At 43.5% G+C, this 27,888-nt stretch overlaps 1 protein-coding gene across 9 annotated transcripts in view; it reads right to left on the minus strand.

Moving 5' to 3' along the window:
* Positions 1-1,526: 1,526 nt before the first annotated feature.
* Positions 1,527-27,888, minus strand: part of NCOA6 (nuclear receptor coactivator 6) — a 44,987-nt gene continuing 18,625 nt past the window's right edge. For 3 of the 9 annotated variants that reach the window (XM_064674413.1, XM_064674415.1, XM_064674414.1), the window contains 8 exons: positions 26,401-27,213; positions 23,476-23,622; positions 21,437-22,553; positions 15,550-15,671; positions 11,658-14,657; positions 10,055-10,123; positions 8,124-8,160; positions 1,527-5,263 (listed from right to left, as the gene is read on the minus strand). In XM_064674413.1, coding sequence (XP_064530483.1) covers positions 5,041-5,263; positions 8,124-8,160; positions 10,055-10,123; positions 11,658-14,657; positions 15,550-15,671; positions 21,437-22,553; positions 23,476-23,622; positions 26,401-27,213 — 5,528 coding nt within the window. In that variant the 3' untranslated portion in view covers positions 1,527-5,040. Of the gene's footprint in view, positions 5,593-8,123; positions 8,161-10,054; positions 10,124-11,657; positions 14,658-15,549; positions 15,672-21,436; positions 22,554-23,475; positions 23,623-26,400; positions 27,214-27,888 lie in introns of all 9 variants that reach the window. The other 6 variants (XR_010434955.1, XM_064674416.1, XM_064674418.1 and 3 more) reach the window with 6 other exon arrangements.

Below are 27,888 nucleotides of genomic sequence, written 5' to 3' on the forward strand. Positions count from 1 at the left end.
GAGCAGACACAGCCTTGAGCAGCTTGGGGTAGGGGTGGGACGGGGCTTGCCCAGCCCAACAGCTGCTCCAGCTCCTCCAGCAGAGCCAAGGCAAGGGGTGCTCCAGATGTCACACACTTGATATCCCAGTAGCTGGGAGAAGCACTTCAAGGAATTGTTAGGAATTGAGAATGAAAAATAGGCAGGAGTGAGTTTTGACAAGCTTTCTCACTGGAAAACCAAATTCAGCAGTGGGAGACAATGCATGGGGTTATTTGGGATGGATGGACCTTGGGAGGTCCAGTCCAACATCCTGCACACAGCAGGGTAAATACAGAATTCATACCATGTTGTACAGGGCTTTGTTCAGCCAAAGCTTGAAATTCACCCGAGAGAGATCCACCACCACATCCCAGCGGGAATATTTTGTTCTATCCAGTCAGAACATCCTCTCCTGTTTATTCTAGTGGTGTCCTTTCCTCCCAGCATCCACCTCTGTAAGAGCCCAGCTGCATCTTCTCCAAGACATGAAAGAGTGATGAAGCCCCTGGCCATCCTCGTGGCCCTCTTGTGTGTCCCCTCTACTTTAGCAACATCTTTCTTCTGTATGTGGGTGTGTGGTGGTGGAAACCAGGTGATAATATTCCAGCTGGGGTCTAACAAGTGCCAAGAAAAGGGGAACAATCACTTCCCTTACCCACAGGCTGCCAATCCTGCCTGCACAGCACAGCCCTCCCTGCACACAGCCAGGCTCAGCTCTCCTCCAGAGCTCCCACTGCAGAGCTGCTCCCCACTCAGGCATGGAAATGGTGGTCAGGCACAGGAACAGGCTGCCCAGGGCAGTGGTGGGAATCACCATCCCTGGAGGGGTTTAAAAAACATGTGGGCACTTGGGGACATGGTTTAGGGGTGGCCTTGGCAGTGCTGGGGTAACAGATGGTCTTAGATGGTTTTTCCAACCTAAATGATTCTGTGATTATGTGACATTGGCTTCAGTGACTATTACCTTGTACACCAATAGGCAATTTGTCATTATGAAAGCTGACAATTTATATTTAATGACAATTTATATTTAATTGGCCTTTTGAGATATGTATTTTTAAAATTCAGTAAGAAAGAGAAAAGGTGAAAGTGTTTGTGCACAAAGCCCCGAGGAATCTGCACAACCCGGCTCCTGGTTCTCCTGGGAACACCAAGCCTGACCTACTTTCCGCGGCGGCACAACCCCACCCGGCACCACTGATGGCAGCAGCGTTACCAGATAAACGCAGCCCTCACCCCACGGAACGAGGCCCTTCCCCTGCCTGTTCCCTGCTGAGCAGCTCTTTGTGGGAGCCTCCTCGCCCGGTGCTCCCTGGGGGGAGGGTGACCCTCCCGTATTTCCTTGCTTCGCAGGAACAGCTGCATCAGTTAATTTGTTTGTGGTTAAACAAATTCCTTTCTAAAGCTCCATATAAGGAGCTTGCAGGCCCAGAGCTCTAAATAATCCCTTCAATCCTCCTGTTTGGAATGATGTTGCTGCTGTTGCTAATAATAATTCAACCCAATTTATAGGACAATAACATTTATTTAGAGCATGAGGGATTCCACATTATACAAATCCTTAAATTTATTTTTTGTTTCACTGGTCCATTTCTACAACAAATACATCGGATCTACTATATAATAAAATTATTTACATTTCCAAACAAGATGGGGTTTGTTTATAAACCCTCAGACTGCTATTCACATACAGTACTTAAACAACAGCACAATACATTATTTTAATACCTAAAAATGACAACCCTGTATTCTAAATTGTTTATGAAAAGTGAAAACAAATAAATTTACAATTGTCTTCCCCTCCCCGTCCATTTCATACAAACACATAACCCTAATGTGCTAACCCTGGACTTCACTTTGTAAGTCCACGGGGTTTTAGAAGAACCCAGTTTTTATAACTATTTATTCTGTTTTTTAGAAAAAAAAGTCATTTATTGGGAACAGTATAATATTAAAATGACTTACTGTACAGAATTTTATTTAAAAAAGAAAAATCACAGCTCAAAATTGCTATTGGTAAATTCACACTCATTTACAAGTCTCATGTTTCCATGCAGTAATTTACTTGGATTTTCTTCTTTTTGACTGCATTGCACTGGCACTCGTTTCTGAAATCAAGAGAAGAAAAAAAGCATGGATATGGAGTCGGTAAGCCATTCCCCAGAGGTGCACAGATTGCCCTGTTATTCTTCCAAACTCACACCAGAGTGGAAACCTCTGGAGACCAGGATTTCCCAGCACTGGGACTGACTCCTCAGCTGCTGTCACACAACTGGACCCATCGCCCCGACAGCATCATCAGCCACACACACCACGGTCCCCGCGCTGCTCCAGGCACGAGTGCTGGGAGTCTGACATTTATGAAGCCCTAGTATAACAGCTTTCAAAAGAAGAGCCAGATATTTTTAACTGTTCTTTAGGTTCAGTTCCCCACGTGCCACAGCTTGCCCTGCCTTTTCCCAGAAGGAAGCACAGCCTTGGGCACCACCTGTGTCCGTCAGCCCCAGGCACCACGGAGATGGTGCCACACATCAGCTAGGGAAGGTGTTTTGGAGCCTGCCATGCAAGTTAAGAACCTGGTTGTCTGAGGTTTTGGAAAGTCTTTGGAAAACAAGTCTCTTCAGTGTACACTGAGTCACAGGAACACCGCTTATGCAGAGAGACACAAATATTAACACCTGCAGAGCCATGGTGACAGCAGGTGACATGGCCAGTGCGCTTACCAAGGCACTATGATTCCATTTCAAAACAAAAAAAGAGTAAGGACCAAGGGCATTTGCATCTTTAGATTTTTTTAAAAAACGTGATTTAAAATGTTGGCAATGTCTCTTTGGCTCTTTACAATGTTTTCCAAAAGCTATTGCAGCTGTGTATATTTTAAGAGTCAAAAGGGAAAAAATTTCCAAGTCCACCTAAAACCAGAACAGTAGCAGTACATGGCTGTTACACATGGTATTTGAATAAACAATCAAAATTTCAAAATTTAACAAACTTGAAGCTACAGTAAATGCTGAAACAGCCCTTGCTGGAAAAGTACTCCAGAAAGGGAAAAAATAGCAGTAGAGTACCAATTTCAGGGGTGAAAGACCTCCACAGGCACAACTACAGCCTGGAGCCCCTCCAAGCAGCAAGGCTGGCTTTGAAGTAGCTTCAGCACTAGCTGTTACCACCCTTGCTGCTGCTCCAAGCTCTGTGTTTGGGAGAAGGAATGGGTCAGCATTGCTCAGTCCCTGTCCCAGTCCCTTGGGAGCATCCCCAACATCTCCCCAAAACCATGGACCAGGGCTGACTCTCCATGTGTTCTCTTCTCTCACAGTGACCCTTCTGCCTCCTGCTTCCCAAGGGAGTTCCTACTCCCACCGGTCAAAGTCTGCTCTCTTTCTCCCTGCTGTATTTCAGTTTTTTTCTTAATTGCTGCTTTTATAATGACCTTAAACAGCCTCTGTCTCAAGAGGTAACTCCTCCCACATTCCTGTTACCATGCATTAGGGGGTTTCTCAGGATACAGGTAATGCACTGAGGCCTGGGGCACCCAAACCAGAATCATTAAGCTCTGATTCACTAACCAAAATGTACAACAGAGTAGGCACAAGTGGCAAACTCGTAGGCAGGTCACACTTTTGCAGCCACCTCACTACCCTCTGCCACCAAGCACCTGGTTTGGCTCCTGTTCTCTACAGCCTGGAGATAAGGCAGCCACAGCCCAGGTACTCCATGGAGAGCTGCACCCACGTGTCCAGCAAACCCCTGAGACACTGGAGCAGATTCAGATGCATGTTTTAAAAGCAAGGATTTTACTCACAGAGGTAAATGAATTACGCAGTCAGCACCAACCCCTACGAGAGTTCTGGTATTATTTAAATTTGATGCACTTTCATGTTCCCACATTTTCAGAATCTGACGTGTCACTGGTTGTCATCTTTAGGTTTATCCAGTCAGTGTGTGGGGCAGGTCACACGCTTCAGATCCCCTCAAACTCAGGCAGGTATCACCAAAGGGATTTTACATTGGCTTCACATTTTTCAAACTTTTCTTCACAATCATGAAAGAGAATTTATTTTTACAATAGACTTAGATTTTTCTGCACAATCCTGCCACAAGAAATAAATGTACTTAAATTCAGCAGCCACAAAAGTGCAGAACAAAAAGGTCCCCTGTGTAATCTTTGGGAGTCATTGCACAATGACGTATTGCTGGAAGGCTTCTCTGAAACTCTTAAAGCACAATATTCTTACCATCACACTTTAGTATCTCCAGTATGGAAATGGTTGCTGAATTCAACTTGACTTCCTTTTATAATCATTTTATATTAATACCTCTTTGTTCTGTATATTATCTTTAAAATATTGGTAGAGTGTTGCCTCCTGATGGTCTCTCTCTACCTTCTTGCATAACTTTGGTCCATCAGCATTTTTCTGACCCTTTAAACACAAGATTCTGACAGAATTAGCTTCAGCCTGGCACTGGGCTGTGCGTATCACACAAATGCTGCATAATTGTGAAAGACTGTAACCTGGGTAGGAATATGGTATGTCAGCACCTGCTAATGCCATGGGTTAACTTCAGGATTTCAGGTGTTCTTGGAAAGAGGAGCTGAGGCTCTGTGCTACTACACAGCACTCCCTGATGCTCCAGGCTGCCATCCTGGCAGCTTTCAGAGCATGCCTGAACCTCAGCATTTGATTTGGCAAGAGCTGACCGTGCACTTGGGAAGACTTAAATCTTGTGTCTTTCGGGCTTCAGGAAAAAGAAAATGTCACTTTTTGATCTGAGTACAGTCCTTTCAACGGCCACACATTTCTGCCAAGAGAATTCAACTTCAACTAGGCAAGGTGCTGAGCACTATGGTGGTGAGTGTTGCAGAGCAAGTTCCACAAATGCAACAGAGGGGAATTCATACAGGATTTACTGCCAGTGCAGATGTCAGTAAATGCTTCAACACCAACCTGTGGCTAAATCCTTGAAACTAGAGTTAAAGAACCCAACGTGTACAAGCTGCAAACCAGCAATAGGAGGCAGCTACTGCAAGGGCATTATCTGGGGAAGCAGGCCAGGTCCTGCCCTCTCCACAGAGAGGATGCTGTGCACGTTACCTTTTGCCGTGCCGGACGCAGAGGCAGGTCGGGAGGATCTCTTGCGCTGCCCGTTCTCTACAGCTTCCTGTGAAGCGGCAGAATCCTCTGTTCTTGAATTTCTTCTATTTGGAGTTTTAGACTTTTCACAATTCTCTTTTGTCTCATTACTAATAAAGTGGGACAAAATATTTCTGATGAAGTGTAAGAAGAATAATGTTTTTCTATGCAAGTCAGACAAGCTGGAGGATGGCCCGACACAGGTGCCAGTTCCGGACTATTAGCACTGGAGATATGAAATGCTAGAGATATCAGAAGTTCTATCAGATGAAGAATGACCTGAGTAAGCCAGAGTATAGTCCATTTCTATCAAAAATTATCAGAGGATACAGAATTGAGAAGTCCTCAAAGAGAATATTTTCAACATTAGAAGACCAAGAAATTAGATGCATTATAAATTGTCTGCTCTGTTTTCCACAGGTGCCACCATTACTGAAGTCTAGGAAAAGCAAACAGGTTACATTAGAGACTGCTGCAGTATGGGGATACAGAGTTGAAATTGCAGATGAACATCAGGAGGAATTAGGAACTCTTCAGGGAGTATGCCAGCTTTTGTGCTTGCTAAAAGGACTCACTTCATTGATCCAAGTGATTTCTTCACATATTAAAAAGTCTTTATTTAAAACTTTCTGCAAGCCTCAGAGCTTGAAGTTAAAATACTTTTTTTTTGCAAGAGAAAGCTTTTTCCGCTATAAAAAAATAATTTTAGGTACTGTGGAAATCTGTGTTTCTTGCCACTGAGACAATAAATGGAGTGCTACCATTTTTTATTAAACTCCTCTTTTATTTTATCACTCTTTAATCTGTAAATTTATCCTGAACTTTGGATGTTTTCTCCTTAATGCCAGACAATTTCTGATGACTAAGCAGTTTCAGAAGATTAAGCTAAACTTATCTCCTGTGAATTCAAAGGTAATTAATTAACCAAATAAATTACTCTGCTAATGGAAAAGGCAAAAGAAAGCTCATTTCAGGCCCTTTGGGTGATACTTGCAGGATTTCAAGAAAGGCTGCCTGAATCAGAGACTGGAGTGAACACACAGTGCAGGCGACCTGTGTGTGACAGAGGTCCCACTGCAGTGTCACCCTTCAGGGAAGTCCTGCTTTGAGGGGAGAGACTATGACACATACTGGTAGGGTTAAGTAACAGGTATCTGAAATAAAACAGTTTGTCAATGGAAGGAAAGACAAACATTCTCAAGCAAGGACACACACAGCAGAGGAGATTATGGAGGCACATGGATTGTCTCAGATACAAAATAAAGACTGAAATCTATTTCCCCGTAAGGCAGGACTATGTGCAATCTATAAACTGGATCCCCCAAACAGGCCTAAAACTGGTCTTCTCCTACGGAATGGGGGCACCTGAATCAGCAGTCACCTACCACAGAGGAGGGAAGCAAACAGGCATCAGCAGCTAAAGTTCAGTTAGTACAGGTAATTTTTACAGATTCTAATTACTAAATCCATAGCTGGGATTGTCTCACAGGAACCAACATATCACTTCCCTCGTTTTACAGGAGGAAATCAAGTTAGTCCAAGTGAAAATATTTCTAGTGCTTTGTGGGTTGCAAGGTTCCTCTAAGGTTTTAAAGTTTTTTAATGGTTTTAAACTGAGAGCAGGTTTAGATTAGATATTAGGGAGAAACAGGCGCATGGGTTGCCCAGAGAAGCTGTGGCTGCCTCATCCCTGGAAGTGCCCAAGGCCAGGTTGGACGGGGCTTGGAGCAACCTGGGATAGTGGAAGGTTTATCTGCCCACAGCAGGGGGCTGGAAGGAGATGAGCTTTAAGGACCCTTCCAACCCAAACCATCTGTGATTCTATAAAAGTTTGTCCCATGTGGTATTTAACTCCAGGAGCCCAAAGGTGCCCACCGTATCACCCATCACTAGACTCAGTTTGCCTGCAAACTTTCCTTCTTTTCTGGTCTTGCTCAGAAAAACATCAATCAGAAAAACCCAGAAAAATGCCTTTGTGGTAATTTGATGTGCTGAGTTTAGAGATGGTCACACAAGGACATTTTATTTGGAGAATCTGCTCAGCTGCCAAGTGTTCCACCTTCAGCTTTTCAGAAAAATTCTACCCTGAAGAAAACTTGCTGTGAAATTTCAGTTCATCTTTGATACAACTTGAAAGATGCCAAACCTGTATTTACCAGGTGAAGGTAAATACAGTTAAATATCCCATTCAGAGTCATTCCTGATCTGAGGAAGCATACTGCATTCCCTCCCTTATAAAGGAAGACACTGCCTCATCTCCCGAGGAACCCAGCAGGGTGGCTGCACCTCTTGCCCTGGCTTAGGGGTTGTTCCACTGATGAGGGCAGCATCCAAAACCTGTCAGCTGTGCCAGCTTAGCCAAAAAACACAGTTTAGCCAAAAACCTTACCAAGGTCTATCATTACAGACTAAGTGTAAGAGCCCAGTGTGTTTAGAATCTTACAGAAGTAGATCTTCAAAACTGTAATTTTCTTCTGACAGAACACAACCATTTGAAACATGATGTTTTAATTACTGAATGTCTTAACCACGACAACATGAAGTTTCTACCTGACCTTGTCAGGTTTTGGCAAAATGTCAACAAGCAAATAGAGAAAAACTGTTGAAAACAATCACAAAGGCAGGAGAAGAACAAACTTTTGAAGGACTTCCTTTCAGAAAACCACAGGCTTTGGGGGGTTTAGTTTTGATTTGCTGTGGAACCACCAGGTTCCATTCACCATTCCAGGACATGAAACATCCAGGCCTGAAGGGATGAAAGGAAACACTGCCAAAAACACAGACTTGGGAAAAAGTTACTTTATGTTCTACATTTCAGCAATGGTGTGGAACAGTCAACTGGCCTGATTTCTTAGCAGGAAAGAAAGGGTATGGCCAAGAAAATGAAGTTGAGCAATTGAAGCAAAGAGAAAGGGACTTCCTCCCACGAAAGCTATATCTACTCTGAATCTATACAAACTATCTCCTTACCTTTGACCAGCAACTACTGCAGCATTTGTCTCAAGTTCTACAAGAGAAAAAGATAATTTTAAAGTCTGCTGTAGCAGTACATAACCGCTGACAAGGCATGACTAGCTCACAATTTTCTACTAGGTATTAGGTCAGAAGAATAAACTTCTCTCAAAGCAAAGCAAGTCAATATATCAAATACCATATCGGCCAGGTCTGATTACAGCCTGCACCAGCTAAGACAGGGAAAAGTTAAAACCCTGAGAAAAAAAACTGTAGAGAAACTCCCTGACAAGGGCTATACTTTTCTTCCTTTTTTAACTTCCATTTTAGACAGTTAATTTCTTCTGAAACTTCTAGGTTTTATTAGTTTTAAACTAATCAAAAGATACCCATCTGGCTCTACTGTGCATGTAAAATTTTGCCTTAACCCAACTGTCTCTCAGCAGTATCTTCTAATGCAGAGGAAGACAAATTTATGAAGTCCAATTATATTTGTACAGAATGGGAGAAAATCTCAGGGGAGATGTTAAAAAGAGAAGTCTGACCTGCCTTCTCTGTCTCTCACAGTGACTTCACACATACAGGTCAGGTTTCCTTTGGAGTCTTCACCTCAATAAACAGCTCTCCTTTTCAGCATATAAAATGTCAAGTCTTTTTACTGTCCATATTTTAATTCTCCTCATATCCACCAGATTCTTTGTTGAAAGGGAGGATCTATACCTAAACAGAGCCCTTCTCCTGAGAAACTGCCACAGATTTAGGGATTACCATTGCAATGTCATAGCTTAACTCCCTGTGGTTTGTCATGCTGCCCTCAGTGAGCTTCAGCTCAATCCCCCCCAGTCAAACCTCGGGGTTACTGGGGCACAAACTGGGGCTTTGCCTTTGAGATCAATTTAGCACCCAAAGTTTCCTAGAGCGTGCATAAGGAATAAAGGTGTAAAAAAAGTACAAAAACGGATAATATCTGTCCTCTTAGGATAAACTTGCAGTGTTGGCACATCAGCCTCTTCAGTATAAATGGATATAGCACCATCTGGGAAAAACAGATGTCTTGGGAACAAAGGAAGAAGAGACTAAGCAACATAAGGAAAGAATCACCTTTCTTCCTAACCAAAATTTGAACAGGGAGAATATCCAATAGCAAAAAAATGGATGGAATCAGTGCTTACCCCCAGCAGGAACTCTACAATACAGCCAGAGCAGCACGGGGCAATGAGTCAGATGTGAATCAACAGTGTATGACCATCTTTGTTTTAGTGGAAGGTCAAAGAAAACAATTTTTACTTCCTGAAAACTCTAATCAGATTAGAGATGGCAAATGGATGGAGAGCGGCACTTCCCATAAGCAAGCCCACATCTATCCATTTTCCCTACTCATCTTAGGAATTACTTTTTTAAAACTCCTAGAAATTGATGGTGAAACACCATGATAATAGATGGCAACACCAAAAAGTAATCTGCCAGGGCTCCATCTTGAAACAAACACTGCTGAGGGGGCATTAAAACATGAACAGAAAAAAAAAGGTTACAACTGTAAAACACACTCCCAGCATGGCTTTTGGAAATATGTTCAAAATGGTTTAATATAAAAGAAAAACTCCTATTAGCACTGAACAGGACTTCAAAACTCAAACACAGCATATTTTTACAAATCCATTCCCTCCAGTTTATCACTGAATATCTAAAAAACTTCTTTAGTGATTTTTTCTTGTTTTACTTGATCCCATGCTGAGTCTCCCACAAGGATTTGGAGACTTCTAAAGCACAATGTATCTAGCAAAGAAGAACAATCCCCAAAGCACAAATAATAATAAACCCCCCACCAAAGCCCCAAACTACCCAGCATGTTAGTGACCACTGAATATGCACTCAAACAAATACATTTTCAGTTCCGAACATAAAGGGTTTAGTTCACCTCTATTCTGGTTTTCCGAAGGAAGATTTACCTGTTCTTTGAACAGTACTTTCTGGTGTTGCAACTGAACTTTTTTTCTGTGTTAAATGTTGAGAGGATGCTAGAATAAAAGTGGAGGGAAAAAGTATTATTGTCAAAGGGAGTCAAAAAGGAATTCTTGTGGTGTGACTGGGCCACTGGTACAAAATTCTCTATCTTCCAGTTGACTATGTTTTGGCATTTAGAAATGCAATATTTTTAACCTACCCTCCACTTCCCCCCATCATACACATCTCCCCATTTTAAAATAAACTTTGGCAAAACTTTCCCCAGCAAGTTTTCTCAAAGTAGAATAAGTGATGAAATTGAGTATATAAACCACATTTTTAAAGGTAACGATTTTTCAGCAGATTGAGAAATTAAAAGAAGTCCTAGAGATTCAACAGTTTCTCATTTTAATGCTCATTCCAACAGAAGTTCTGGGGGAAAATGGCATCTTCGTTAACGAATCAATGCCCTCACTCTTTCAAATAAAGTCGCCCTTGAAGTCCTTCGGCAAAAAGATGATGCACCTTCACATTTCTTAGATTGCCAAGTAAAAAAAGTAAGATGGAAAAATAATTTTTGCTGCACTAATGCTTTCTAGTCTTCTATGTGCTAACAAACTTATGGAGAACAGGAAGACAAAAAGTTAAACATTCCTGTTTAAATAAACAGTATACACTTCCATTTTTCTCCTAAAAAAACAGAATTCATTCTCTGAAGCTCAAAGGCTTCATTTGCCAGTGGCATACAGCTAAAACATCCAATAGCCACAGGGAAAGTCACACTGAGGCTGAATCTCTCAGTTCCCTTGACTTCTGTGGATTTTATTTTCCATGATTTTATCTTCTGTGTCTAATTCATGTTGTAAAGCAGAACAGACACTCAGCTCACTTCAGGAGTGATGGGTTTATTTTCACACCATATTTAATAAATTAAAAATGTCATATATAAAGTCTGCTAGATGTTCAAATTAAAATAACATAGGAGAAAAGAGCTCATATGTGAAGGTATTTTATGTTTTTATATTAGATGCAATTCTAATCACTTTTTCAGGAATTTGTCTGAAATGTTATTTAAGTTATTTCCTAGACAAATGGGGACTTGGTATGGGTTTGGGTTTTTTTTCTCTTCTGGAGGTTATTCAGTTATTTCCCTAGAGGATTAAGGTTATTCAAAGAGGGAAGTAGTATTATTAGGATGAATTAAAAATATAATATTTAAATCAATAAATTGAAATTAAAAAAGTCTCTGGCAAGACCAAAGCAGAGTACCAGTGTATCTACCAATATAAAAGGCACCTTAAATATTTGTCATTACTGATGCGTCCACGTTTTCTCCCTGCTTCCAACATTTACATGAAGTTACTCCTCTGTTCTTGCACCATATGTTCATGACAAATACCCCACTTAAGCAGCAAATGGAAACTGAAATAAAACTTCTGGAACTTGAATCTTGGTGAATACCAGCCTGTGTATCACTCAGAGATTAGAAACAAAAAAGTGTCAGCCTTGGTTGCAGTGCCTACATTTTATGATGTTCACGGAAAGCAGCATGTGGGGATTTACAGCAGCAATCCCATTCTTCCCCTCCCCGGGCAGCACTGCACTTACCTGCGCTCGGCAGCAGCTCCTGCGGTGCTCCCGCCTTCTCCTCCGCCCCGGCGCCCCCGGGGAGCTCGGCCGGGGCCCCGCCGGGGGCACTGCTGTTCCCGCTGGGCCCGGGGGGCTCCGGGGCTGCCGGGGGGGCTCCAGCCGGGAGCACGGCGGGGGCAGGAGTGCTCGTGGGTGTGCTCGGGGACGTGGAGGCAGGAGCAGGAGCCGTGGGGCTGAGGCTCGAGCTGCCAGGCCCAGAAGTGCTCTGTTTTGTAAGACTGTGTGCTGGAGGGGTCACAGTTTTGTTATCTAGTTCTGCTGGTGGTTGCTCTGTTCCCAAACTATTTGGAACTGATGTTTCCAGTCCCTGACCTTCTGTTTCTCCATCCAAAGCGTACTGCTCTTCCCCTTTCTCCAGGGAGCCAGTGACTTTCTTGCATGCTTTAGTCAGCAAGAGTTGGCCAATCTTGTCTACTTTTCCCTTTCCCTTGCTCGATGAAACAGGGCTGCGTCTGTTCCCAGATCCCGGGCTGCTCGTAAGCAGAGGTGAAACAACAGGTCCTGACTGCACTGCTGGCAGACAGCTCTGGTCACCCGACCCACCACCTTGGGAAGTCTCCTCTGGATTGAAGTCCTTGACTTGCTGAGCAGGAAGGTGTGAAGCAACACTGGAAGAAGCTGTAGCAGAAGGCGGCAGCTGAACAGGAGATGCCAAGGGATTCAGAACCAGTGACCTGCTGGTGGGAATACTGGACACAGGACTGCTGGATGATGTACTGGGAGGAGTGGGCCCCGAGGAGAACTTGATACTCTGTGGGATATGCAAAGGACCAACAACTGCGACCGACTGAGGCATCAGGCTGGAGTTAGAAGTCATGGGGGCTGCTGGAATCGTGCTGGACTGAGAGCCCTTCATAACCTGAATTATTGAGGATGAGTTTATAAAAACAGGTGTAATGAACTGTGGCCGGGCATTGGACTGAACCGCTGACTGTCCCTCTGAAACCATCACTTTGCTCCCCACATTGGGCATTGTGACAACAGTGGACACTAATGCAGGTTGCAAGTGAGATGGCAATGGAGCTGATGTATTAGCAGCAGATGTAATAGGGTTGGAAGTCACAAAAACTGTTATCTGGTTGGGGGCTAAAGGACCTGAAACAGAAGAAGAGTTGACAGGCCTCTGCATTACTGGTGGAACACTCTGTGCCATGGTTGAGTTTACTTCTCCCAGTTCTTGGTGCCCTGGATTTGGACAGGGCTCATTGTTTTGAGGCAAGTTAAGTGAACTGGAGGGCTCCTTGCTCAAGGATGAATCCTGCAGTGGCGGAATGACAGCTATCTTCTTTAGCTCCTCACCAGTGGTGACTATCGGTGCCATTTCAAGACCAGTCAGCCCAGGGGGTTTAATGGTTACATTAGGAGCTCCAGAATTGTCAAGAAGTTGACTTAAAGAAGTTGGGGCCTCCCTCATAGCTGGAGATACCATGGTTTTACTTTCCTCCATGACCGGAAGCTTGCTAGTGTCTAAGCCTTGCCCATCTTTTTTTGACTGTTCTTCTGGAATCAACACTTTCATTTCTGGAGTAGGGATACCTTTGAGTTCAATACTGGGCTGGTCTTTGTTACCTTGGACACCTTGTGCACTTTGGCTTTCAGTATCTTGAGGCACACTTAGGGGCTCCTTATTGTCTTCAGGAATGCCAGTCACAGCAGGTACAGAAATTGCAGGACTCTGGTTACTTTGCATGGGATTATTTTGAAAACTTGTAGTCACAGGTGTTGGCAAAGAAGAGGGACCAGCCATCATATTTCTCTGTAATTCCATGTTCTGCAAGAGAGGTGGGTTCTGTTGAGTTGTCAATGATAACTTAGCTGCTTTTGAATTCTGTCTGCCAGGGCTTGGTGTAGTTTTCCTACTGGATCCAGGACTGGACCTTCGACTATTGCTTGGACTTGCTCTCTTTGTTCCTCCAGTGTTGGTCTGTTTGCCTGAATTAATGACCACACCTTCCAATTTGTGTGACTGTGAGGCTGGAAAAGCAGACTGATTGTTAATTGTTAGATTTGATGGGGCTTGTCCAATGGCCTTTAAAGTAGTGGGATTCAGACCCTGCTGATCAAATCCTCTATTGAGATTAGGCCTGGGAGGTAAAGGAATATTGATCTGGGGAGGGAAAAGACCAGCTATAGAAGCATTGAGCCTCTCTGGAGACAAGCTTATTTCTGAGGGTTCTGTGCTCGGTGGACGGTTATTAGGAGTCTGAGGATAGTATGGCCTTGGGCTTGCTCTGTTTGGGGTTTTAGGCCTTGAAGTTTGTGATGGGGCAGCAACATTTGGAAAATGGTGTGTAAGAGCACTAGGCAGAGAACTAGACTGCTGCTGAGGACTTGCACCTTGGGCAGCTGAAAGTGGGGACGGTCCAGGCTTGGGTCCTGTCATCATTAATTGGTTCTGTGAAACTACTAAATGAGATGTCAAATTATTCTGAGCTCCTGATGTTGGGGGGCCCTCAGCTCCACCTCCTTCTGGAAGTGAGGATACTGATGAAACCTCTCTGAGGGGTGAGCTGGAAGGATTCTGTACATTATCTGGATAAACCATTTTTCTTGCATTACTTCCCAGAGAAGGATTGCCCGTCAAGGCAATTCTTTGCTTATCAGGAGATGGAGGCACCGATCCAGGCCCTTGGAGGTTCACCATTACTGGCATGTTCCCACTCTGCTGCATTGGCATTCGCTGAGCATCTGGGTTCAGAGGCCCTCTGGGTGGGTGAACTCCCTGTGGCACAGGCAGCCGGACCGATTTGGGATCCTGCTGCATCATCAGCATCATCATCATCTGCTGCTGCTGCTGCTGCTGCTGCTGCGGCGTCTGTGTGGGTGCCTGGGCTGGCTGTGGTGTTGGCTGGGGCTGGGGCTGCTGCTGCTGCTGGGGCTGGGGCTGCTGTGTGTGTGGCATGAGCTGAGGTGGCATCTGCTGAAGTGGCCTTTGCTCCACTGCCTGAGATGGATAACCTAAGACAACAGGATGACACATTCATTAAAACCAACCAAATACCAGGAGAAGCAGAATTTCAGTAACAAACAGGACTGGATAGAAAGTACAGCCTGGAGCCTGTTTATCTTGTGCGAGAGCCACATTAACGGAACAGGCTATGCAAACATGGCCAAAGATTTTACTTAATTCATAAAAATATTTTTACTTAATGTATGATGTGTGGGATTTAACTGGAGATCTCTTAGTGTTGTATCAGCTATTAACTCAGATTCATGCCACCAGAAAAGTCTCTGCAACAGCCCATGTCATTTCACTGACAAATGCAGAGTTGGACTTTCACTAATTAATATTCCTTAAAACCAACTCCAGAGTTTGACAGCCCCCGAGGGTCATGGACCAGTATATCTGCTACAGACCTGACATTTTCTGGTGTACAAAGCAGAACCTGACATGTATTACTTGGCCAAAAACAGTGTTAAGAATCACTTGTGTGGTTTGTAACAGAAATCCTGTTGCAGACGTTAGATTTAATCCTCTCTACGTGCAAAGGATAATTTCAACTACAACCCCTATTTATTCTGAAAAATCAGTTATAGGTTAATGCTAAATTTTTAAGACATCAGTCTGTGCTAGAGCTAGAAATACAAAATTTTTTAATCAATTATGTTATTGCTGAATAACTCTGCAGTTTTCAGCATGGTACCTGCAAGATGATACATGAGAACCTGGCCACCTCTTCATTTTGAGCTAATTCAAAGAGAACACTTAAACAATGGTATCAATTACTTACTAGGAGGAAAACAGGTTTAAGTTTGAATGTGTGATAGCACAAATAAAATAGAACAGTTAAAAGATCAATTAAAAGCTCTCCTTATTACATTTAGATAATCCATAGAACAGTCCTACTACCTGGTGGCCTACTTGCAAAATCTGAGAGTTTAGGGCCTGACTTATCTAAATTCATTCCTTGGTCTCCAGACATCGATGACTGATCACTCTCCTCCAGGCCAGCTGGACGTGGTTCTGAAGAACTGAAAGAAACATAACTGCAATTAAGATCCAGTTAAATCAGTGTTTGATTTCTGCTTCTGTAACTAAGTACTCAATTAATTCCTAGCATTTTCCACAGACCTAGAATAACCCACTAAAATGCCTCTGATGCAACATGCCAAACTGGAACACAGATCCCAGGTCTGTGTATAGTCCCTCCTCTGCCTAAAATATTACAGAAAAGGAAACAAGTTGCCTGGTGTTCTACTGATCTTAAAACGTTTATTTCTGCCTTGAATCCTAGTTTTATAACTAAGAAAATGCCAATGGATATTCCAAATAATATAGCTATATATTTATTCCAGCCAAACAGGCCAGAATGACATCTGTATAGATAAGCAAGTGCTATGGGTAGATGCATTTTTAATTAATTTTAAAAGTAGCACCATTTCTTCCAGAAGTGACTTGCTCAGGTATCAGAGACCTCTGATCCCATCACCGCAAAACTGCACTGACACGTCAGATATGCCAGTGACCCTCCAGAGCACAGGCCTCTGTGTGGGACTGAGGCTCCATAAGTGACCCCAGACTGGTCTGGCTTGGAAGGGACCTTAAAACTCATCTTTTTTCAACTCCTGCCACAGGCAGGGACACCTTCCACTATCCCAGGTTGCTCCAAGCCCCATCCAACCTGGCCTTGGACACTTCCAGGGATGGGGCAGCCACAGCTGCTCTGGGCAACCAGGGACTCCCCACCCTCACAGGGAAGATTCGTCTCAGTATCCCATCTATCCCTGTCCTCTGGCGGGGAGAAGCCATTCCCCCCTGTCCTGTCCCTCCATCCCTTGTCCCCAGTCCCTCTCCAGCTCTCCCGGAGTCCCTTCAGGCCCTGGAAGGGGCTCTCAGGTCTCCCTGGAGCCTTCTCTTCTCCGGGTGAACACCCCCAGCTCTCTCAGCCTGGCTCCAGAGCAGAGGGGCTCCAGCCCTCAGAGCATCTCCATGGCCTCCTCTGGACTCGCTCCAGCAGCCCCACAACCTTCTTGTGCCCCAGAGCTGGAGGCAGCACTGCAGGTGGGGTCTCCTCTGAGGGGAGTAGAGGGGCAGAATGGCCCACTGACCTCCTGCCCACGCTGTGGGATGAGCCCAGGACACAGGGTGTTCTGGGCTATGAGTGCACATTGCTCGGTCACATTCAGTTTTTCATCCCCCAGCATTCCCCAAGTCCTTCTTCCAGGGTACCTGATGCTCCAGGAGACTCTCTAGGACAATTTAAAATTGCTCAGACTCGATCCCCAATACTTCCACTGAAACAAGACAGTTTTTGCCTGTTTAGAAAAAACCAAAATTTCTATAGCTATCAATATGGTCAGGACACGGAAAATAAAGAGGGATGGAGAGCAGAAGACCTAATTGCTTATCATCTGCATAAGAACGTAGTGGGGAGATCTACATAAGAAAAGCTCTAAGCTAAAATTAAAGACATCAAAGTCAGTCCACTTCCAACTAAGAGAGGCAGAATCATGCAGAAATGCCACGGAAAAAGACACTTCAGCAAAATAAGAATGTGAAGTAGATAAGGATGGAGAGATCTATCCTATTTAATTTTACTTGAGAGTAACAGTTTCCGGCACCTGTAGAGCTGACATGGAGAGACCCAGGCCAGTCCTAACATTCTATCAGCTACCGAATCAATATTCAAAAAGCAGTGTGTGACTGGAAATCCCTGGGTTTCACGGGTCACAACTGGGAAGAACATAAACCAAGAGGAAGAAAAGGTGAGGAATGGGGCAAACACAGAGCTGTTCCAAGCACTGCTGCTGAGGGCAAGGACTGCCAAGGAAGCATTTGGAGTAAAACCCTGTGTCTAATCCAGCACACCACCAGTTTTTGTGAGGCAGGTGGTGTAGACTTACCTGCCTCCACCAATGAATTTGATGAAAACTGGCAAAATGGATAGGTATGCCCCAGAGCATTATATTAGCAGCCACAAATGAACAAAAATTCTGGCAAGAAAATTACCCCGAGGAGCCGTAGCCTTTGGAGCATGTACCAGCCACGTGAACTGAAAGAACTGCCTAAAACTGTGAATACAATCTCAAATTTGCAATTTTGCTATTTATGATTTATTTATAATGGTGGGAGATTAAAAATGCAACAGTTAAAGACCAGCTAAAAGCTGATACAGAGCACCACAGCACAGGCAAGTTTAACCTTGAAAACAATACTGGTGCAAGATGGATCCTTAGCAAATACCTCCTGCCAGATGGATCTGATCAGGCAGCTGTGCAAACCCGGCAAAACAGACCCAAGGTTGGTTTGCTCACAAAGAAGAGCAGTTATGGTAGGAGAGATTGCTGCTGTCATTGCTGGAAAATTTAAACATCATTTGAATGTAGCTGAAATTCACGGGGCATGTTTAGCAACCACCACTCATCAACACCCCCCCCCCCAATTATGAATATTAATAACAAGATGAGGTTTGTGTGAGAGGGACAAAATATTCTACATTTATTCTTCTTTTCTGTTGCTCTGAATGTAAAAAAATATAAAAAGGTAACTGCACATCAGGTACAGTCTGGATTGTCATCAGCAAACCCTCTGCTCACCAGCTGCATTCTCAAGTACAACCTTCAGATACAAAATCCCTTGTCAGAGTGGAGAGAGAACCCCAAGAAAACCCAAACAAAATCAACCAAACCACAAAAGGCAGTAGCTGCTGTAACAAAGCGAGCAAACATAAAATGACAGCACAGATGTGGCAGAGCCAACCTTGCTGGCTCAGTACAGTGCTCTGCAACAGCTCCTGTGGTACAGAAAGGCTTGTCCTCTGCTGCTGAGGGAGGGCCACTTCCCAGAGCACTGGGGTCTGTCACCCTCAGACCTGCAGTGAAACACTGCTAGTCCGGTTGAGAAAAGCCTCTTTGTCCTGCAGGGCTGTCACCACCTGCTCTGGGCCCTGCAAACCCAAATGCCAGCAGTGGTCTTACCCAGCAGGTTAGTTCTATTCTAGCAGCACACAGGATGTTCATGGCCTGTGCACAGGGGAACATTAAACAACTGCTTCTTTGTGCATGGATTTAATAGAATTAACCAAGGCGTTTGATCTGCAATCCCATTTCATCCAGCATCCTGGTCCTCAGTTTACATCCCATTACCTACAGTCTTCAGGTTCAGAACAAACATGGTGAACACTTTTAAACAACCTACTTCTCCAAAATGTCCTGGGTTTCATTTCAATGCCAAGCTGCTCAATTAAGCAAACCCTTAAAACTATTTTAGACTCAGCTGAATAAACTCTTTCAATAGCTTATCACTTACCCTATTTACATTCCAATATGCTCAGTCTGCAATCCATATTACTAATGGTACTTTTATTACTTCTCTGAAATGATTTCTTTTTAATGCATTTATCAAATTAGCTGCATTTCCACACAAGGTTTGCTGCTCTGAATTATAAAATTTCTGAGTAAGAATGACAGAGAGGATGCTGAAAAGTGTCATATTTGCTTCTGATGACAAAGAAAGTGATCCAAATCAGATTTAAAAGAATCAGCAATTCCAAGGCAGGAAAATGCTGAGCTTGCCTAACAATGCAAGGGAAGCCAAGAGCGAGGGAAGCAGGAAGGTACTGCAGCCAGCTTCCACTGCAGTTACCTTCCTTTTGCTGGAGATTAATCTCAGAAACATGTGTGAGAACAGCTCCCTTCTTAATGCTTCTGCAAGGATATAGTCCATTTAGAACCAAAATGCTAATTCATATCAGAACAACATTCTGCAATGGCAGAGAATATGAGCTGAAAATTTAAGTAATAGAGTAAGTAGCAAGTGGTATTTCCTTTGTTAATTACACTGAAATCTGATTCAGAGCCTTATTTAGGAGCTAGAATTGAGTTGTCATAGTTCAACAGAAAAGTTGCAATTTAGGCTTCTCCTACTGAGAAAACTTTTTAATAAGCAAATAGTCTTGTGGGGCTGTGTAAGCTCAGAGGAGAGAATTTTATAGATCCATTTACTGATATTCCCAGGCCACACTGAGGCTGGGTGCTCATCAGTAAGGCCAATGAAAATAAAATCCTAACAAGGTTTTTTCAATGATTAATGGATTTTCTTTTCAGAAGACAATGCCAACTCCTCTGCTTCCTCTGAATCCTCTGTCACTTCCATGGCAAGGCGCTTGCTAAGCAGTGGTTACTATTATTTTATTGGAATCTCTTTGGACTGGAGGAGCTTGTGTCTGTGATACGGTTTCCAAGTCCCCCTGAAGCTGCAGACCAGCCACACGCCGGTCCCTTGGTTCTGGCCAAGTTAATTTACCCAGGTTTCCACAGCTGGCCACAGACTGTGTCCTCCTCATACCATGACTGTAAACAACTACACAGCAGGTATCTGAAAAGCTTTTTTCACAGCCTATTAAATTAGCATGCTTTGCTTTACCTTACAGCATTTCTGCATTTTATTTTTGTACTAGTTAAGCCAATTAATGATTGCCACAAAAGATCACTTGCTATAGATGATGTGAGTTGTTTCAGTCCAGAATTAAAATGTTCGTGAGATTATTAATTCCATCTTCATGAAGGAATCTTGACACTGTGCAGAAAATGCAGGTTGGGGCTACGCACTGAATAACTAAGGGAAAAATTAAAATATTAAGCAGTTGCTCAGTACTTGATGCTATCTTCTCTTTGCACTGAACTGTATATGTGTCCCTGGGAAAGGCAGCACAAACTTCAGCCTAGACACATAACGATCACTCAGAGGAGTGGGACTGGTGGAACCAGAGCCACATTAGGAGCTTAATGTGCCATTGCTACCTTTTTTGTTTGGTTTTAAGAATTTAATTTTGATATTTGGATATTCCTGAGTTATAATTTTATGTGCTAAATTTTTCCATTTTTCCTAAAGCAAACTGTAAACAATCCCCAGAAGTTCCATCAGGTGGATTCCTATCAATGCCTCTGGGGCTCATCTGCAGCATCAGGATAATTAGATATAGTGTATCTGCCTTCACCATTTAAGATGAATAATGGGACAGCAACAGGATTTACCCTGTGCTGGTGTTAGCAGACTGTCAATGGCAAACGGTTACAGGACAGCTGGCCAAGGAAGAATGTACTGGCCAAAAGGGAAAGAAGAGATTCTGCAATCTTGTATGTCCACTAAACAGGCACATTCATTCATTATCTTCCAATATTATCCATTTGCCTCCTCCCACTCAAGAGCTGTGGGGTTTTTTTTCCTTCCTAATCTCTCCTGGGCCAGGAAGACCAGCACTGCTTGGACTCGTTAACCTCATCCCCAGAAAGTACCAAGTTCCTCCCTCTAAATTCTAGCTGCAGCTTCAACTAAGAGAGAAGTCCAGCTCAATTGCAGGTGGAAATGTGTCAGGATATGTATATAATTCAGGAAATAACCCCCAAAAATCTCTACTACACATGTTTATGGAGGCTTCTAATTCTTCTGAAAGTACTTCTTTGATTGTAGCTGTCAGACTGCTCAAATAAGGCAGCCTCCTCTTCCAAGGGCTGTGGCACCATGGGCCACATGCTAAACTTCCTTCACCTAGTAAAGGTAAGGAACAATGCTGGTATAATTGGGTTTATAACTGAGTTTGGATATTTGCATGTTATTTTTAATCTTGAACAAACATTCCAATGACAGACTCTTGAGAGTAACTGTTGTAAGGAACTGCTACAACATGAATTAATACAGGTCCTTTCTCACCTGTAACTTGCTGATAAAATATTGATAAGGCGCCTGTGGAGCTTCCCCACGCCCCTTATAAAAAACACTGTAATGTTAAACCTACGTTGTTTGTTCTAGCTGTTGATTATTTTTCTTCTTCCTTGGAGGCTTCTTCTTCTTTGGCTTGTTGGGATTCTGATTATTTTGTTTGTTGTTCACACCAAAGTGTCCTGCTGATATATCGCTTTGGAGAAGGTTAACCAAGAGTGGACTTGTGAGTGTCACATCTTTATTGACAGGAAACACAGGATTCTGCCCACAGGAAACCTGATTCCCATTTGGCGTTCCACTAAACCCTGGACTGAAAGGCAGCCCATGGCCAGAGAAATGACTCCCTGAAGCATTGTTTCCTTGCATTCCTTGCATATGAGAAGGCACCATGTTTGGTTGCTGCACAGGAACCTCAGGTAACATCTGTGTCAAGTTCACATCGTTGTTTGTTGTAGGAGTAGTGTCCCCAAGCTGCTGAGATATGTGAGGACCAGGTCCAGTGGGTCTTAAAACTTGTCCTTGAATTCCCATCACCTGAGAAGGATTCCCATTCACGGGGCCTTGCTGTGCCATCATCTGCCCAGTGAATTGCACCATGTTTCCTTGCATGTTTGGCGTTGGTCCTCTCATCAGTTGAGCTGGCCCCGTCATAACATTGGACTGGTTCTGAGTACTAAAAGGCTGTTTATTTCCTTGCATCTGAGTGGTCATCATCTGTTCCATCATCGAGTTTTGCTGTAGCAAGACCTGGCCCTGAGGTCCCATCATCTGACTGTGTGTGGACATCATCTGCTGTCCCTGCTGGGGAATCATCTGTTTAGGTGGGGTCATCCTTTGGGGAGAGGGACCAAGATTTTGGTTTTGTGGTGTCACCATCATTTGGCCTTGTGGTATGAGCTGAGTTCGCGAAAGTATCATCTGGTTCTGAGGGTTCAGTGATCCCTGAGCCTGAATGTTCACCATCTGTCCTTGAGAGGACACAATTTGCTGATGCATCCCCATAAGCTGGGACTGTGGTCCTTGCTGAGGCTGTCCCTGCATGTTGCCCATGTTAACCTGTGGTACCCCAGTAGCACCAGCCTGCTGGTTGTTCATATTTCCATGAAGTCCCATTAGATTGGTCTGCATCATATTTGGTGGGCCGTGTGCTGCTTGCATCTGAGTTTGAGGAGGTCCAGATCCTTGGCCACCTTAGGAAAATAAAAAGAAAACACAAGTAAGAGACTAATTGGCGTAAGAGTTTTCACACCTTTTGATGTTGAGTAATTACTCCAGAATTGTTTTCCTCCCTTTTCCAAGGAACTGAAATATCTCTCATATTTGCAGTTCTGGAATGTGATATTTGATGCTATAGATACATGTTAGTTGCCAAAACAGAAGATCATACATCTCAAAATAAGAACTTGGACTAGTCCTTCCCCTGTACCCCACTGCAGGAGACAGAATAGAAACTTAATTTCAGTTGTTATCTGTACCTAAGTTTGAAAATCTTCCATAATGTCAGTAGAGTAATTCCTAACCAAAATAAGCTTCAAACCTTGAGGTTACTTGATAATAGGTTAAAGAATAAATGCACATGGAATACTGATGAAATTACATTATCAGGGTTTCCATAATCCAGACAAAAGACTAATAACTGAATTGTTAAATGGAGACATTTGTGAACTAATCATTTCATTTTCACACTGTAAGCAGACTTCCAAAGCTTACTAAGGAACTAATAAATAACTTTTTCAAAGCAGAACAAGATTATTTTGTTATTGTGCTTCTAAGATAATTTTCCTTTTTTTTTTCTGGACAAGAAATTCCTTTTGTGTTGAATCTTTATTACCCCTTGCCTTCAAATTTGCTCCTTTCATTCAGTTTCTTAACAGCTACTTCTGGAGCTCAGGACCGCAGTCCTCATCAGTAATAGTTGGGTTGTTTGAGAAAATACAGCAGCCTCATGCTTTGCTTTTCCTCATCCAGCAATACACACAGAATGCTGCTGCAGCCCCAGTCAGCAACTCCCTCTTAATGGCAAGAGTTTATGGTTTGGGGTCTGTGTAACACAGATAAAGGCATCCCATGCTCTGGAAGGAAAAAGCTGAGGAACACTCATTGCAGTCAGACCTGTGTGCTGCACGTTCTGGCTGGTTTGCAGCTGTGGTGCTCCACTGTTCCCTGGTGTTCCTGGAGCTGTGGAAGGCACCTGCCCTTGCAGGAAGTTCTGGTTAGCCTGGCCTGCAGGGAACCCTGGCGGAAGGCGCTTGGGCATTCCTGAACAGGAGAATTTTCTTATTAGTAAACATGGAAAACGGGAAGAAATAAAAAAAGAGAAAATCTATAATTGGAGAATACCTTTGAGTCTGTGCTCTCATGTTAGAGATTTAGGCAGAAAGTGTTTTTTGCCAATATACAAAACCCACTGAAGACATTTATAGTTATTATCTGTGCAATAATCCTGCCTAACAAATTACTATGACTCATTTCAATCTGTAATTTAAGTACAAAACTTACCACATAGAGGAGGTGAAAAGTCCACGTTTGACTTTTAGAAACTAGAAATTAAAGTAAAGTAGTTGTGCTGGTTTCTACTGCACTTCATCTCAACTCTTAGTAGGCCTTTAACTTACTCCATATACACAAACAACCGGCATTTTTGTTACAGTGGTGTGCTCTCAACAACTCTGACAGCAGCACACCAGGCACACATTCCTTATCAGTGCTGCTGTGTGCACACACACTCAAAAGATCTTCTCATCCCAGAGTGGCTGAGGAACCTCCAGGTTCAGCATGTCCAGACCCGCTGTTCACTCAAGTAACCCTGATATTCCTGCTGCAAGAGCAAGGAATTCTGTCAGGCCCATCTCTGGCACAGCAAAACATCACTGCTGCTCTCGGACAGAGAGAAAACCTTCCCTCTACCTGCCAACATCAGCAGCAGCATGGATGGATTCCACAGAACCACTTCTTTTTACCTCACTGTCAAACAGACAACGCCTGAGACTTTTAGAACCAGCCCTGCCCCTCTCCTTATTATGACCTAGGGCCAGAATTTGACTTTGGTTCCTTCCACAGTCACAGCTTTCTTGCACACTTAATTGTGCTGTTTGTGTTAATTAATCTGGTCTTAGGTTTGTAATTAATATTTCAAGGTAATCAAGTCTACAGGTCAAACAACAAGATACAAATATGGAACATAGACTTCTTGAAACACCACATCACTGGACTCTAGTTTTAGTTCTGCTCAACTTTTAGGGAAGTTTTCCACATAGGAATGCTTGAACTGAGAAAAAAAGAAAGTGTTAGCCTGGTCTATTCAAAATCTGATATAAATTCTGATTTGCTAAATTAACTGTGTGAAATGGAAAGTGTTTGAGTACATTCATCTACACCAAACCTTTAAATGCAAGCAGGAAAAAATCTGTAATTACAACTTAGTTAACATAATGCAAGATGGCTTAAAAACAGATAGATCCATAATTACAACTTAACTAACATATAACTTGCAGCAAAGAATGAGCACGAGGCAAAAATCTCAGCAAGTGGGAGCAACACAGCTTTGTTGAAACCAAAGAATCCTGTCTTTTTATATCAGCTGAGTGTACAGTTCACACCAGGATTGCTAATTTATGCAATAAGATCTACAGTGAGGTCACATAACATATTTTAATAGTTATTTGCAGTGTCATTTTTAACTCAAAAAAAGCAGGGTTGTGTTTGTAGTAGGTTTACTCAGGAAGGAAGGAGAATGCAAAGATTATATTGCCTAGAGGTCATGGCTGTGATTCCTGATGGGGACATACGGCTGGTGAGGCAAAACTGTAGAGAAATATGACAATAATAAACAATTAATAACTTCTTCCAGATGGAGACAAGATAAGAAACACAAAGTACAGGGCACTGGCAGATCCTAAAAGGAGAACCTTGAAACTGAGACAATTCACCTGAACTCAAAAGAGACCCATGGTACAAAGAGTGCAAACAAGAAGCTTGTCCTGATCAGCACACCACAAAACAGGTGTTCCTTACAAGAAACAGGTGTTCCTTACAGGTTTGGGGCAGATTTCAGACGTACAGCATGAGAATGCAAGACACTAGAATATATTTATGTATGCGTAGGTGGACAAAGAATAAGTACACAAAGAAATTTTTTCAATGGCTTAAGCAAGAGCTTGTGTATGGGGGCGGGGAGCAGGCATCCAAGAGAAAGGTGAACAAATGAGTGAGCAGAGAGAAGCACGACAAGTCTGCACAGAACTACAAGAGGTTGAAGGGGAAAAAAACCACAAAAGAGATCTTGGGACTGACCAAAGAAATTCCTTCACTGTGAGAGAAGAACTTTAGAATTAGTAAGGAAAAGATGCGAGTGCGTTGGTTTGAAGAGAAAACTAAAGACAACGCAGCCAAAGGAGAAGTTAAAACATCCTTTAACCTCTTAATTTCAGAGCAGAGAGTATAACAGCATGGCAATAATAGCTCTTTCCTCTTTAAATGGGAAGAAACTGTTGACAAATAAAGACAGGGTCAAGAAGAGACATCCACAGTTTAGAAAGGAAGATGTAAAACAACACCTCATTTCTGTAGTAGAAAATGTAAATGGTGACAGAGGAAGCTGAAGAGAGAAAGAAAATGTTTATTTGATTCCATTACACTCACTCTCAAAAAAATCCTTCCCTTGCCCCAAAAAAGAACAACCCCAAAACAAAACAAAAGCCCTCCATCATCTCTGAAACATCCTAAGTTTCCTTAAAGGCAACAGAACTGTCAAGAGGATGACTGTCAGTAATGACCAGTAACAACTGTACACAGCAACTCTACTCTGCAGGGGCCCAGAGCCTATCCTTAGGTCAGCCACTGTGACACTGCAGGACACAGACAGGGAGGAGAACCCAAGTGATACTGATGCTAATTCATCCATGCCCACTTCATACTCCATCTGTGCCTATATTCTGTCTTGTACGGGATCTTTTCAGAACTAACAGCAACCTTTGTTCTAGACATTTTATTTTTCTTTTCTTTTCTTTTTAAAATACAAGACTCAGTACTTCTTACCTCCTAAACCAGGGTGTAAACCTTGTGGACCTTGGTTTTGCTGCTGCATCACCATGAAGTTGGGGGGTACATTCCCCTGTTGCACCATAGCATTACGACTAGGAGAAGTGACAGGCTGCTGGAATCCCTGGGGAAGCGTGCTACTCTGGGGAGGCCTTGGTCCCAGCTGCTGCTGCGTCTGGTTAACGGTTGGAGATGAGGCAGGAGATCCCTGCTGGAAGGAGGAGGGAGAGGAAGCAGGAGACTTGTTGGTCAGGTGGGATTGTTGTAGTGGCGTAGGAACTCGTGAGGGCCCTCCCTGAAGGCTTTTCATTTGAGGAGCAGTAAACTGGCCAGGATTGCTCATCTGGGGAAAGTTTGAGTGAGCCTGGGAAGCTTGCTGGCTTCCAAAAGGATATGGAGGTGGAGGATGAGTAGGAGTTTGTACTGTTGCTAGAGATGGTCTTGCTTGAAGTTGCTGCTGCATTTGTCCAGGCAACGGGGCCTTTTTCCAACCCTGGTTTACTGTCAATGCACCCAATGCTCCCTGGGTTGGAGGAGGCTGAAGTGCTCCAGAAGGAAGCTGGTTCCAGCCAGGGGGAACTGGAACCTGTGCTGGTGAAGTGAATGAAGGTCGAATACCCTGCTGTGGCTGCTGATGTGGCTGGGGAGGACGATTCTGCAACTGCTGCTGCTGTAGCTGCTGAAAGTTGGCTGAGTTCATCTGCCTGTTTACAGGAACTGACTGCATTGAATGGAGCTGGGGAGCTAAAGATCCTGATGGATGATTTTGCTGCTGGATATTTAGCCCAGATAAGAGTGGGTCCATTGCATCTATTAAAATAGCAAAGAAAAGCAAAAAAAAAAATAACCTACTGTAGACAAAACTCATCCCAAAACAAGAAAGGCTAAATTGCTTCCTTGCTAAAAACTCGCACTCCAGTTTCCAATCTCTCCAGACAATGCTTTAGAAGTTTTTAAAATGTCTGGGAGTCCTGGGAAGCCAAGTCTTATCAACTTATACCGTCTAAAATACAGCACGACAGTTCCACAGTGCTTGTTGCTACAGTTTAATGTGAGCCTTCTACACACTTAGAACTGTAGAATCACAGAATATCTCAAGCTGGAAAGGACTCATAAGGACCACTGAGTCCAACCCCCCACTGACCACCTAGAATTAACCACAGGACTAAGAGCATTGTCCAGACACTCCTTGAGCTCTGGCAGCCTTGCTGCTGTGACCACTTCCCTGGTGAGCCTGTTCCAGGGACCAACCACTCTCTGGGTGAGGAACCTTTTCCTAATATCCCATCTGAACTTCTCGTGATGCACCTGCATTCCACCTCCTTGTGTCCCATCACTGGCCCCAGAGAGAGGAGCTCAGCCCCTGCCTGCGCTGCCCCCTGTGAGGAAGGTGCAGACTGCGATGGGGTCACCCCTCGGCTTCTCTTCTCTGAACTCAATGGGCCAAGTGGCCTCAGCTGCTCCTCCTAAGTCCTGCCCTCAAAC

The sequence above is a fragment of the Pseudopipra pipra genome, chromosome 17, assembly GCF_036250125.1.
Source record: "Pseudopipra pipra isolate bDixPip1 chromosome 17, bDixPip1.hap1, whole genome shotgun sequence".
In the NCBI taxonomy this organism is placed as follows: domain Eukaryota; kingdom Metazoa; phylum Chordata; class Aves; order Passeriformes; family Pipridae; genus Pseudopipra; species Pseudopipra pipra.